Below are 14,833 nucleotides of genomic sequence, written 5' to 3' on the forward strand. Positions count from 1 at the left end.
CCCACACACGCATCATCACACTTCCCCACCCACACACATCCACATACCTATGTACCGCCACCAGTCCTCAACGCACACCCCCTACACACATCCCTCCATACACACTCACATCCCATCCACACTATCAAACACCCCCCACTCAACAAGTCCCAGGGTCGCAACCAGGCACCAGAGCACGTACCTGCCCGCCGCCGCAGCGGCAGGTCCAGGTCAGCCCAGCCCCCCCCCGGCACAAGCCAACCCCCCACCCCCAAGAGACAGGGGACAACCCCGGGCACCGGAGCCCGGGACCCCGCCCAGCCCACCCCACGGCGGCACAGGCGCCCGTTACGGAGTCACGCCCGCCAACCCATCCCCCGCCAGTGACCTTGCCCCACCGCTGCGCGGCAACTCCAGCCGCTGGCCCATCCAGGTCCACAGTAGGGCTAGAAACCTAGCCACTCCAGCAATGGAGCAGTCAAAATCCCCCCCCAGGAGCCCACCACAGACCCACAGCCCCCAGAGAACCCCAACCGGCCACCAACCCCGAGCGCAATAAGGTCACATTCTCCCCCCATACTAAGTGATGGAGCTGATCACAGGGGACCAGAGGGAATAAAGTTCAGCTGACTGATCTCTTGAGGAGGCAGACATCATCTCGACACTGATGTGATCTAATAAGAGATTTCTGAACTGCTGGATACACAGACTTTGTTTGCTTTTCCAGTTTAGAAGGATAGTTTTCTTTGCGATACATAAACTGGTGAGGATTAAGTTTGCAGAATTAAATTCTATGTTAATTTCACCCAAGTAACCCAGTAGGCCCAGTTTGGGGTTTGTAGGGATGTTACATTTGAAGCAATTTGACAGATCTTTACATACCTGAAACCAGAATTCCTGGACAGGTGGGCAAGACCACAAAGCATGGTAGTAGCTGTCAGTCGTGTTGCCAGTGCAGTGTGGACAGATGTTTGATTGTGACAGACCCATCCTGAACATCCTGTGTCCTGTATAATGAGTTCTATGCAGAATTTTAAATTGTATTAGTTGCATGTTTGAATTCTTAGTCATTGTAAATGTATTTGAACAGATTTGTGACCATTCATTTTGGTCAAAGTTACTGGATAAGTCTGCTTCCCATTTAGAAGTTGGGAGACATATGGAATCGTCTAGCTTTGATAGTAATCTATATATTTTGGATAACAGTTTCGGGGCATTGAGATTTAAGAATTCTGCAGCCCTGATAGGTAGCTGCAAGTTTAATTGATCAGGGGTGTATTTCTTACCTATAATAGATTTAAGTTGGTGGTATTCTAAGAATTTTGTGCTGCTGATTTCATATCGTGAAGTAATTGTATCAAAATGGAGAAAGTTCCCATTTTCTATTAAATGTTCTAACTGTTTTATTCCTTTATTCTTCCACTGAGGGAAGTTTATCATTTTCCGGTTTTGCTGGATGTCGGGATTGTTCCAAATAGGTGTAAGTTTGCATGGAATAAGCAAGGATTTGGTTAGTTTAAGAAATTCCCACCAGGCCATTAGTGAGGAGCTGATATTAATGCTTTTAAAGCATTTTTGGCGTTTGACAGCTGTGCTGATAAATGGCAGGTCTGAAATTGCCATATCCTCACACATAGCTTCTTCTATATTAAGCCATGGTTCATCTAGATAGCTAGGTTTAAGCCATTTAGAGATGTATTGAGTCTAGTCTATTGCTTATAAAGTAATTTTGGAAATTAGGCAAGTCTAAGCCACCGCTATCTTTAGTCTTCTGGAGTGTTTTTAGACTAATCCGTGGTGGTTTGTCTTTCCAGAGAAATCTAGTAACATTAGAGTCCAGCGATTTAAACCAGGTGGAGGGAGGTTTAATGGGGATCATTGAAAACAGATAATTGATTTTAGGTAGAATCATCATTTTTATAGTTGCAACTCTTCCCATTAGTGATATGGGTAAAGATTTCCACCGTGTGAGATCGTCCTCAATTGTTTTTAGTAGAGGGACATAATTTAGCTTTATAAGGTCTGACAGTCTGGGTGAGATGTTTATTCTCAAGTATCTAATATCTCCTGACTGTAAAGCAGTGTCAGGAGTATTATGGAAGGAACAGTTGATGGGTAGAACGGTGGTTTTAGACCAATTAATGGAATATTCAGAAATTGATGAGAATTTATTGATGAGTGCGATTGTCTGACAGATGGATGATTGTGAATTTTGAAGGAAAAGTAATACATCATCAGCATAAAGACTGGTCTTATGCTCCATATTTCTACAGTTAATGCCTTTAATGTCTTTGTTTTGTCTAATGCTAGCTGCTAAGGGTTCAATAAAGATTGCAAAAAGTGAGGGGGAGAGTGGACAGCCTTGTCTGGTGCCTCTCTGCAATCTGAAGCTGTGAGAAGTTTGATCATTTGTCCTGACGCATGCATTTGGATTGCTATACAGTATCTTTATCCAGTCGATAAACGATGAGCCAAACCCGAATTTTCTTAATGTTGCAAATAAGAATTTCCAGTTCACCCTGTCAAATGCTTTTTCAGCATCTAGAGAGATTATTGTAGTTTCCAGGTTATGTATGGTGGCATAATCAATTAGATTTATTAGTCTGCGCGTATTAGTGGTGGAATGTCGTCCCTTGATAAATCCTGTTTGATCAGGATGTATGATAAGTGGAGTTATTTTTTCTAGTCTTGTAGCAAGCACTTTACTGATTATTTTAAGATCTACGTTCATTAGTGATATTGGACGATAACTAGATGGGAGTTTGGGGTCTCCTGAACTTAATAACTCAGCACGCACATAAAAGCCGATACGTTAGAGATAATGCCCGACGAGGTGTCCGTTATCGGGAGTGAATGGATGACGCAGAGGCGTTAACCGTCCGACATGAAGCAGGAACATCCACATTATCTAGTTTATACCATGTTATACCATTAAATCACTTATTAATTTTCACTAATGAAATCTTACCTTTTTTACAAGAAGCAGCTGAGTGGACGATTTCACATCCTTCGTGTGACTTGTTGCCAAGGTAACACCTGCAGCGTAGCCAGCCACAGCCGTTATATCAGCCCTAATCAATGGAGGGAAGTGAGATGATGCTTTACGTTCATTATGTGATAGAAAGCATCATGTCAGAGGACACGTGCACCTCTTACCGCTTGTTTGTCTCCAGAGGACGATGTCAAAGTTTGTTTCAAAGAATCGAAGTCCACAGATAGTTTCCTAGATCGCTTTTATTACAAGAAATATTATCCAGCATTGACTCTAATCATTAAATGAGTACCAAGCAAGTAAGTCTGTCCTAAGTACTTTTTATAAATATTATCCACCGTTCACTCTGTATCATGTAAGTAAGGGAACTAAGGCTGCAGCTAACGTTTATTTTAATAGTCGACTAATCTATAAATAATTTTTTCAATAAGTCGATTAGTCACTATTATTTCTGTCCCGCCCACCATCTGTGCTTCCAGTTGACGCAGCTCTTTTTACAGGCTCCAGTATGTTTTCCCCCACTCTCTTCATCTGCATCATATAAATGTCCCCCTGATTCCCAGTCAGTCACAACCAAGCGGCAACCTCCGGTGGTTAAAAGTAAAGCCTATGTGAAATGGCATAAAACTGCAGTTCCCCCTTCATCCACTAGGGGCTCCAAAACAGAGCAAATCCCCACAGACTCCCATGTTAAAAAGACCAACTTCACAGCAGAAATAAACATGTTTACAGCTTGGTTCAAAAATCCATTTTCGGTTTATAGGTCAGGTTTACCTTCTTGACAACTGTGGGGGGGAGTGAATTTTTTACTAACTCACCCATTTAAAAGTAAATTATTCTTTAAGTTCGGCATATTTAGGGGCGTGTCCTTTTGATTGACAGGTACCCGATCTCCTGCTTCAAGTCAGAAGAACATAGAACAACCACAGTTTTTAGCCAGTTAACAACATGACTTGGCTTTAGCCCTCTTACCTCCGTAAGCTGGTTAGCTCCTGTTATCTCTAGGTTAGCTCAATTAGCTCCTAGCTACAGAAAGCTCGGAGTTCGCTCGATGTCAATTATCCGAACCGCCCACCGAGCTTCAATTCAGCTCTTCAGAAACCTACGGGTGACTTCACAGAGGCTACATCCATCTTTTTATATACAGTCTATGGTCACAACATAATGTCCTTTAGTAAGTTAAAAGAATGACTCCTGAACCAGTTGAATATTAAATTTAAGCTTAACAGCTTACTACTAATTTATTTTGAAACATTCATACTTAGCTACAGTGCCATATCCTAGCTGTACAGAATTTGTCTAAAAAAAAAAACCCAAAATAAAATATTTTAACATCTTAATTTTCATAGAATTACATTGAAATGATTATTTACATCTTGAAAAAGCCTGTTTTGTAGGTAAACAAGGGCCAGAATCCTTTAAAACATTCCTGAATCCAAACGGTGATCCGGATCACCACCAAAATTAAATCACTTCTTCCTTTTCACATTTCCAACAACTCCTGAACATTTCATGAAAATGTCTCCATAACTTTCTTAGTTATCTTGAACACAAACAAACAGACCTCCAGAAGTAACATCACATCGCTACTCGCTAATGCTAATTTTGCCATCCAGAACGCTGGAAACCATGACTCCGGGGTGCTTTCCTTCCAGATGCTCATGCATGACTGTCGTGCTGCCGTGGTACGCCGACTCTGCGTGGCGGACGACACATTTCACCTTTTTGACACTTTGCTTACCATGAAATATCCCCAAACTTTGGAAATAGGTTGCGCCGCCGTCAGTTTCTTCTTCGTTGTTTAAATAAAGACGTTGCACAAAATGACAATACTGCCCCCAGCACTTCCTGTGGTGCTTTGCGTCGTTTGCTTGGTGTTTAGAGTTCTTATACTGTCTGAAAAGCCGTGGTTGGTAAATGGCGTTAAGTTGCCTGGCGCAGCATTTTATTAGCAAAGCTGTTTGTAACGCGACGCGTCGACTATGAAATTTTGCGTTGATGATTTTTCATTGTCTACTTTGTCCACAAAGCGTTGCAGCCTTAAAGGTAACCAAGACCACATGTTTTGAGTTTCTGTTGCCACGGTTACCAATTAGCATTTTAGCCAGCGCAATAACTTGAAACGATCAGGCTTTTTTTTTTTTTTTTTTTTTTTTTTTAACCTGTCCTGTCCGGGTTTACAGCGTACAGTACAGCAATCTGCCCGCCATATTTTTGCTCTGTCATGGCAGACATGCCATGTGTATGGCTGCCCTTGATATTCTGAATATTTTTTATTATTATTTATATTGAAATCATCATCAGTCTGGATATGGCAGTGCTGGATCTGATAGGGGAAAAGAAAAATAGAAAAGAAAGAAGAAAATAAAAGGAAAGAAAAAAAGAAAAATCAGACTTTTTGACTGAAACGTTTTTATCGGTGTCCTACAACCCTTTTTAACGGACACCCTGCAGCCAATCGGAATCAAGTGTTCACCCAGGTCATGGTATAGTGGCATGTAACTAACACCCTTTGCATTTATAATGTCTAACAGAGCACTAAGGTCTGCTTTTACCTGCAGTATTGTAATTACTAGTTATTTCCCCCGAGTCTTTGCAGCTCCTTTCACCCAGAATGCTACGATTACACGACTCAGTGAAGAAGATTATTCAGGTTTATGTGTTAGGACCTCAGAGGTCAGCTGGTCTGACTTCTCCAAACAAGTAAACCACAAATTCAAAGTATTTTACCTTTTTACCAGGTAAAATGTTGAGGACTAATGTTTTCATAGAGGTGAAAACCTACTAATGACAACTAAGTGGATCTGACCTGCAGCAGCCAGGCGGTACTCACCCTCCCATTACCTGTAGAAGCAGTGAAGGTCTGTCTTTACACGCTGCTTCTATGTTTGGGTTTGTTTTTGTCAACTAAGTCATGTCTTAACCAAAAGCAGTGTTGATTGTGACTATTCAGAACGTTTCTGGCTGCAGTCATGTTTCTGTTCCACAAGATGGAGCCCCATGCTTAACAAACTGCAGCTGCTGGAAACACTGATCACATCATTGACTCTTCAGATGAACTAAACTCAACAGAGGAGGTCAGAAGTGCTGCTGCAAGGCTTCAGAATGACACTTCCCTTTTTATAATGTAGAAAAATGAGAAACTAAACTGTAAGACAATCATAAAGTTTAATCCCTTCTCTTATTTTACTATCCAGGTACCGTGTGACAAAGTGACAAAGTGACACCGTGCCCTGTGTTTGGTCTTGCAGGTGGGACCCATGCCGTGGCTCGGTCCCCAGACAGACGAGGTAATTAAAGGTCTGTGTGAACGAGGAAAGAAAAACCTGCTGCTGGTGCCCATCGCCTTCACCTCAGACCACATTGAGACGTTACATGAGCTGGACATCGAGTACGCGCAGGTGCTGGGGGAGGAGGTGAGAAAGAACCAGTGAGGGCGGTTTTTCCTCTCCGTCTGCTTTTAATGTGCATCCACAAATCTATACATGCAATGCTTTTATGTTACATGGTGGCCCTTAAAGTGTACTACCACATGATCCAATTGGGCTTTGGTGTGGTTGGATGGTTAAATAAACCATAGGTTAAAATAACTTCAAAGCTATAATTATTGATCTAACATGTAGATCAAAGGCTCGTGTTCATTTAGCAGAAGTCATTAGCTGAAGAATTTCATAACTCTACTGTAGGTACTGTATTCAAACATATCATTGTGGAGAGGTGTAATCTGCCATTTCTGTCTATGAAGAGCAAACCCAGTCAAATTTCTTAGATGTGTAATAAACTGCGTAAACTGTTGTGCTTAACTTGCAGTACTTTTACATGTGTTTATATGAACACAACCATTTACACATGTGAGCTGTACAAAATGCCTCGCATGTGATTAACTCCGTGTTACAGACTCCTGCATGTGCATGAATCACCTATTCTATTCTATTCTATTCTATTCTATTCTATTCTACAGTCATTTAGCAGACGCTTTTATCCAAAGCGACTTACATATGAGCGACTTACTCCTGATAGTAGGCAGCGAGGGTTGAACTGACAGTACAAGGACGTTCCCAACTTCAGGAAAAATCATATTAAAACACCCACTTTTCAGCCAGCACCTGAATTCACCGGGTATTCATGAAACTGAGGAGGCTGAAAATGCCACGCACACACGTTAGCTGTCACCACAAAGCTCACAATCACATAAATGGCTCGTAAGCAGGCTGCCACTGAGGGAATTTTCATTCAGGTGTGCATGAGAAGGGTTGCGTCTAAAAGTTGCAGAGGGGATCTGAAGGACTGAACGTGGGTTGAATTCATCATAGTCTACCCTTAAGATATGATGAACTCAGGCTACTTTGCATAAACCTGTCTGTCCTTTCTGTTGGAAATGGCACAAGGGGGTAGGACTAGATCAGTCCTCGACTTCAACCTACTCTCATATTGTTAATCTTATTGGGATCCTTTGATACCCAACCCAAAACATTATGGTCTTTATATAATAGTCTTTTTTTTAATTTACTTTCTTGAATAAAATGTTATAAAAATGATTATTTATTTTATTTTAAAATGGTTTTTTAAAAAAAAAATAAACTTAACAAAAAACAACTTATTTTTACAAAAAAAAACAAAGCGGACAATCATCGGGAGTACCTTTAAGAAGACAGAGCAACAACAATACAAAAACATACCTGCAGCTACCTGAGGTTAAACCTGCACGACTTCGTAGCAACCATATGGAATCTTTAATGAATGTGAGAAATAAACAACATTAAATTAGTGTGATTGTGAAAATGCATTTGCGCTCCCTCTAAGGGTCAGAATCAGACAAGGAAAAAGGTGTAATTCGTGGACCATGTGAAGCTATAACGCCCACCGATGCACGTTACCACATCCGCCATTCCTCCATGTTCCCTCTGACAGCAGGTTTCATTTCAGAGTAATTGAAAAACTGAGGAAAAAGTTTTTTTTTCTTGACGTCCTTGTCCAACAGAATGAGAACAATTTTCTAAACGTGCTCAGAACCTTAAAATAGTGTTAAATGCTTTTGTCATATTTGAGAAACTGGGTTTTTTTCCACTTCAACCAGCTGTAACCATCTCCCAAACAATTGCTCATTTACAAGATTTACAGCTTCTTTTTAAATGATTATAACTAAATTATATTCAATATATTAACAGAGAGTAAAGGTTTTTAATGTGTATGACGTGTGTGTGTTTTGTCTTTGCAGTGTGGAGTGGAGAACATCAGGAGAGCAGAGTCCCTGAATGGAAACCCGCTGTTTATGAAGGTAATGATTACAGCAGTCGCCTCATCACTTAATATCCAGAGACATTCCGGTTGAGGAGACACAACCAAACGTAAAATGTTGAGAAATATGTGAACGGCGGAGGAAGAGGAGAGTAGCCGAGCATGGCGATAATGGAGGAGGAGACGGCAGCAGAAGGTCCTGTGAACAAAGTGAACTGCAGGCATGAGATAGTCAATAAACGGATACTTCCTCCTTTCCTTTCCTCCCTCCTTCTGCCTTCCATCTTTCCTGTCTTCCCTCCATCTTTCAATCCTCAACCTTTCTCACAACAGGCAACTCCTCCAGCTGTAACAGCTATTAGAGTGTGTGTGTGTGTGTGTGTGTGTGTGTGTGTGTGTGTGTGTGTGTGTGTGTGTGTGTGTGTGTGTGTGTGTGTGTGTGCAGGGTTTATTAAAGGAAGGGGGCAGATCAATGGAAACCTTTAGAGCTGACTACAGTAGAACTGAACCGCCCGGCTGGCTGGCTGGTCAGACCCGTCGCGCTCAGAGACCCCTCACCAAGTCTCCAAGTGTGTGTGTGTGTGTGTGTGTGTGTGTGTGTGTGTGTGTGTGTGTGTGTGTGTGTGCGCGCGCAGAAATCAATATCCAGAGGATGATTAGTTGGTAGTTACTGAAGGATGGTTTCCTTGGTGTGGTTTTTAGTTTCTTAGTGAGCTGCTGCCGTCTGCAAGCAGCTGCTGCAGGAAAACAAGACAAATACATTCATACTGATGATGATGATGATGATGCTTCATATTTCCATAAACACGCCATCAAATCTATCTGTCTGTTTTTGTTTTTTTTTCCCCTTTCTTTTTTCCTTTCTTTTTTCTTTTTTCTTTCTTTTTCTTTTTTCCTTTTTTTCTTTTTTCTTTTTTCTTTCTCTTCCTTCCTTCCTTTTATCTCTTTTTCCATACCTGTGTGTAGATAGGTCGGTATGTCGGCAGGCGGACTGCCTGTCCTAAAAACGTTTTGTTGGATCACCTTGAGCTTTGGTTCCAGCTTTGGTTCTCTGTCGCATCTTTTCAGTGAGCATCTGCAATGTCACATGTATCACTGTCCAGTGTTGCATCTGTTTTTCTCTTGTTGTGATGTGAGTCGGACTGATGTCGTCATATTGAAATATCCCATTATTTTGCATAACAATATTGTATCGATATTCAAAAGCTCTGTTTTGATTTTTAACAGACAACTGATCTTTACTGATGAGGCAGATTTTTATGTCTTTATTTATATTGTACATAACGTGTTTTTATTTATTGTGCAGGGAAACGTAGATCCTCTGTTCTTATTCAGTATGTTGATGTCCAGAATGCTACTGCATTCAGTGTTTATTCCTAGTAAAGAGAAATCACAACATATTGTCTTGCTTATAATATCCTGATGTATTGCAATATATCGTAGTGGTGGCGTGACTGTGATACATATCATATCTCCAGATTCTTACCAATACACATCCCTTCAGTCTTTTGAGTTCTTCACATTGTTAATGTGGAAATGTTCTTACTTTCACTATTTAAACAGTCCTGAGTTTTACTGCTGTTTTACCATGTTTTCTATAAGGACCACTTAAAATGCTTAAATTCCCTTTAAAAATGCACAGTACACCTTATTATCCGATGTACCTTATGTAATTCTGGTTGTGCTCATTTAACTCAAACTAATTTTATGTGGCACGCCGCTCTCTAAAAGCGGTTAAAATGTTTTTTCTAAGCTCAAAGCTGCACCGCTTCAGGTCATTACGGCTGTCGGGAGCCTTGTGGAGTAATACGTACCGTGCTTCAACATACCGGTTTACTGTGTGGGACCACAGAATAAGCACATTAAACAACTTGGACCCGTGCATTACTGGTAGAGTTTTAGTGCATAACTCACGACGTGCAGCAGCGTTCATGCACAGTTTTAATACACGGATCCTAGTTGTTTGATTCGCTTATACAATAGTTCCACACTGTAAACATTTTGTTGCAAATGGTTTTTTTTTTGTTTGTTTTTACTGAACTTGCTAAACATGCTGAAGCATAGGAACTATTTTATGTTGGTCTTAATGTACTTTTTATGCTAAACAATTGTTGTCAAGCTACAGCGCATTTGTTTTATTCATCTGTGAAAACCCAGCTGATCTGAACCAGCTAATAATTCACACCAACTGGGATCAGAATTATCACTGGCCATGATTCACCTTTTGTATCAAATGGATGTGGTATTAAAAGATCAGTGATATTGCATTCAGTGCACCTTTTGGCCCAAAAAAATACGGTTTGATTTCACCAAGCATTTAAACGATCACTATCATTTCTTCCTGGAAGTGGATGGTTTCTCACTGTCCTTCCTGTTTTTAGTATTGCGTTGGAGTTGTTAACCCAGTTTTAGTAGCTGCTACATCTCTGCAGATGTTTTCTCTGCTTAATGCCAATTATTTGCTCCTTAAAAAGATTTGGTGTTAAATAGCTGAATATCGTGTTCCATCCAGTAATTATCTGTGAGAAGCCCTTAGCTATTTGCTTGGTTAAATCAAGGTGTGTTTTTTTCTTTCCTTTTCAGAGGGACGGTGTATTTTTGCGTATTTATTTTACAGTTTGTTAAAGGCCCAAATAAAAGTTGTTAATTGAACATTTTTAATTTTCTACACATTATTTATTCCGGGAGGCGTTACAGAGTTAGAAAATGAAAGAGTTTCTAGCTTCTTTTCTCCATTGCTGTGACAACTTTGGGGGGGGCACCTGAAGTAGCAGCAACGTTCTCCCTTCTCTAAATTTTGAACTTCTGTTGTTTCTTTGGTCCAGGCCCTGGCAGACCTCGTCCAGTCCCACCTGAAGTCCAACGAGCCATGTTCTCGCCAGCTGACCCTGCGCTGCCCACTGTGCACCAACCCCACCTGTGGAGAAACCAAGGCCTTCTTCGCCAGCCAGAAACTCTGATAGAAACATGGAGTCACACATCCTGTCTTTTTTACAGCGAGGCTAACTCTGGAGAAACTACAGACCTTTTTTCTTTTTCTTTTTCTTTTTTAAAAGAAAGTTTCATCCACAGACACGCACAACCTCTCACACAAGAACATCCATGTCTCAGAGAAGTCAGAAAATGGGACGTAATGGTTTCTGCAGATACATTACAGCGATTATAGATTAGATTTTGTTCATGCTTCCCTCACCCTATAAGACTTTGCAGGTTTCTTTTGGTTAAAGTGTGTGTAGATAAGAAAGGAACTGGCAGTCACATCTTCGTTGAGTAATTCTGCTTCCCATGCTTGGATTCCACTCACAAATTCATCTCACTGGTGTTGTTCTCAAGGCTTTATGGCTAGTTAGTTTCCCTCCCTCTCCTCGCTCCATACCACCGGCCCACAAACCAGTAACCCCCCTCATCCTGCTGCAAACCCTTCAATGTGACTGGAGGAGGTCGGAGCTGCTGCTGCTACTGCCTTATTCGTAAATATCTGACCGAAAAAGAAAAGAAAACAGGAATTTAGGGATTGAAGGCATGACATGTAAATAAATCATCCAACAGTGACAACAGTGCAGCTAAAGAGAAGTCTAATGATATGGTTCACTTCAACAAGAAACATGCTGTTGCTTTACATATTCATTAGAAATGTTTATATTTTACTAATAAATAAGCTGATGAGGGAACATTTAAATATTCTTAAACCACTGGTGGAGTAGAGGTCACAAATCATGCTTCACATATGGCCAAATGGATAAATACAAACAAGACAGCACTCAAATCCGCTCAAATCAATTTTAGGAAGAATAATATGAATTAAATGAATATAACATTTTCTCATGACCTGCAAACATCATTAAAAATGTACCGTTGTGTCGTAGGTTTGTCCTTCCTCCGTCATCCCATTACTATGTCCGTTGAGATGAAGGAAACTCAGGGATTATTTTCCCAAATGAGTGCCGACCCTCAACTTTGAAGCTCAAATGCAGCTTTATTCACTCCACATTTAATATTTGCTGTCATTTTTTTTGATTTGTCGTCACCTGACAAAGCTAAATTTAGATTAAACTTGGTAAGAAAATGAGATATCAACAATAATCACATTTTCTTGAATTTTTTTTTCATGCTGCAGTTACAAATGACGCCATGTTTCATCATAACCATTCGAGCCTTTGAGTATGTTTGATTATGTAACAAGTTTAGCAAAGCTGTTGTTACCGTTACCATACCATGCCGGTGAGAAGCAACAAGACGAAACCTTTCAGTGTTTAATTTTTATGTCATATCTTTGTTGGTGCAAGGACACCAAAAGATGTTGGATTTGTGGATCTATAAGAAAGAAGTAGGGAAGGGAAATGGTCCAGGATAGCCTATCCCACCTGGCATTGGGTACAAATGAACAAACATGGAAATTTTAATTCAATAAGTCAAAAGATGGCATAATTAATTTGATTATGGACTGGAAAATGAGTCTTCTATTTGTGTTGTTTCCCCCCATCTATTTAATGCCCTTTAAATGAGAATGTATATTATACTGAAAGAAAAGTAGACTAGAAGTTTAGATTTAATCACTGAATCTGTTTTTCTCTTCTGATTTTGACCTGTCATGCCGCGATAATGTGCCTTTTAACACTGGCCAACTAGAAACTGGATTTGTGCTTATGTATTTCTTACTTGTTCTAAGGTAAACGGGGAAAAATCTACACTGAAATGAAGATTTATATGTTTCTGCTGTGACCTGGGTCCTTAACAGCTCAGTTGTATTTAAATCTGGGAAAAAGAGCTAAAGCAACTGTGCTAATAACAATATGCTAGTCTAAGTCTAGCTAGGTAGCATAATGGCTAACAAGGTTTGTTGGCCTCTGTGTGGCTTTTTCTTGTTTTTCATTCAAATAATTGTTAGAATAGACTATTTTATTTGTATAAAAGTTAACTGATACAAACTATTCCAATATGGGATTATCAAAGACTTCAACCCTCAACAGTACAAGCTTTATCATGTTAGCCTATTGATTGCTACATTCGCTCTCATAAACTAATTAGCATCCTAGCTAATTTATAAGTGCACTTTCCCTAAATACAGCAGTAAAGAACAAAGAAAATGAACAGCATGAATTTTACTATGTAATTTTAGTGTACCAGTGTTTGTTTTTAACTTTTTTTTTTTTGGTAAACAGAGAAAACACTGCTACAACCAGTTCTCAGTACTTTAGCCAGTTGCCAAATTGTCGAGTCGCCTTGTCAAGTCTTACAAATTCACACATTTCGCTGCGATGTGGAGCTCATTTGGACATCCTAACAAAACCTTGACATCCCACAGTTGTGGAAAATGAATTCAGTACACTTGTTTTGGGGGAGTACCCTACTTAAATCTTCTTCCACTGTGTAATGCTAATAGAGATGCACTTTACTACATTACTTTTCAGTGCGCTTCCACAGATTTAAAAAGGGGAGTTCCACTCAACTCATTGACATTTCAGTCCCTGTTTGCATGCTTTATGATAGAGGCCTTTGGAAACTGCCATCAAGCAGCAGTAAATCAATGCTAATGTAATATTGTGCCTCCAGTTTGCATATTTAAATGAGCTAAATAAATATAACTTCCTTTTAAACTGGAGCTATCGCTTTAATAACCTGCTAAACAAGAGAAGATGTAATTTGTGTAGAAATGGCAGCATTAAGGTCACAGCAGAATGACATAATAATCTCTAAGGGTGTGTGTTTCCTTATTTATTTTTATAATCCTCTTTTATCAGTTTAGCGATTGTTTTGTTGCTAGCTAGGAGGGGTGAAATAAATCACACATAATTGGTGTTGTACATAAAACTAAGGCGCAATAAGTTTCATTACAGGTCCAATGTGTTTTGTGCTTTTTGAATTTATTTATTTTAGCTTTTTTTGTGTGTTCCAAGTTTCCATTGTTGCCTGGTACATATGCAGCACAGCTCAGAGGTTTTGGCATACAAACCCAGATATATGTGCCTGGACATTACTGGTGCTGAATTTTTATTTAAAGACATGGTTTCAATGGTGCAGTTGCACAAAATGTCTTCCTTTAAAATAAAAACATGTTAAATAAAATCAAAACAAAAAAGAACCCTTGGTCTCGTTTGTTTGCCTATTTACATCAACATGCAAATATTTAATCTGTCAGTTGTATAACAAGAAGTCATTTAGTCATGTAGACATGCCCTTTCACACATGTCCAGCATGGTCCAATTTATACGGACATCATTTAAACTAACCAGTCACATACAAAAAAAGACATTAAAAGCTAGTGGTTCTCAATCACAAATAGTGACATCACCATAGAGTTAAAGCTGGATTCACCTGAACGTCCGACTGCTGTACAGGGAGAGCACATGCGGCAACACCAGGGCTTTGTCCACCATCATGGGGGAACCAGATTTTGGTTTTCCATCCACACTTTCAGCTTTCTCACTTGTAAACGTTGTTAAAAATGTGTCTAAAATTATTGAGGAAACGTCCTTACAAGGATACGTTAACAGCAGAGAAGAGTTGTGATGATACAAAAACACAAATCAATAACTTAGATTGTTAAAATCTGCTGAACAACTAAATTTCAGATTTAGATGTGTTACCATCTGTTACAGTCACACACATCAGGGGTTACTTTGT

At 39.8% G+C, this 14,833-nt stretch overlaps 1 protein-coding gene across 1 annotated transcript in view; it reads left to right on the forward strand.

The window, feature by feature from the left end:
* Positions 1 to 14,271, forward strand: part of fech (ferrochelatase) — a 33,410-nt gene extending 19,139 nt beyond the window's left edge. The window contains exons 9-11 of the mRNA XM_079257275.1: positions 6,223 to 6,387; positions 8,190 to 8,249; positions 11,035 to 14,271. Coding sequence (XP_079113401.1) covers positions 6,223 to 6,387; positions 8,190 to 8,249; positions 11,035 to 11,169 — 360 coding nt within the window. The 3' untranslated portion in view covers positions 11,170 to 14,271. The remainder of the gene's footprint in view (positions 1 to 6,222; positions 6,388 to 8,189; positions 8,250 to 11,034) is intronic.
* Positions 14,272 to 14,833: the final 562 nt, after the last annotated feature.

Source organism: Telmatherina bonti (genome assembly GCF_933228915.1).
Source record: "Telmatherina bonti genome assembly, chromosome: 17".
Taxonomy (NCBI): Eukaryota; Metazoa; Chordata; class Actinopteri; order Atheriniformes; family Telmatherinidae; genus Telmatherina; species Telmatherina bonti.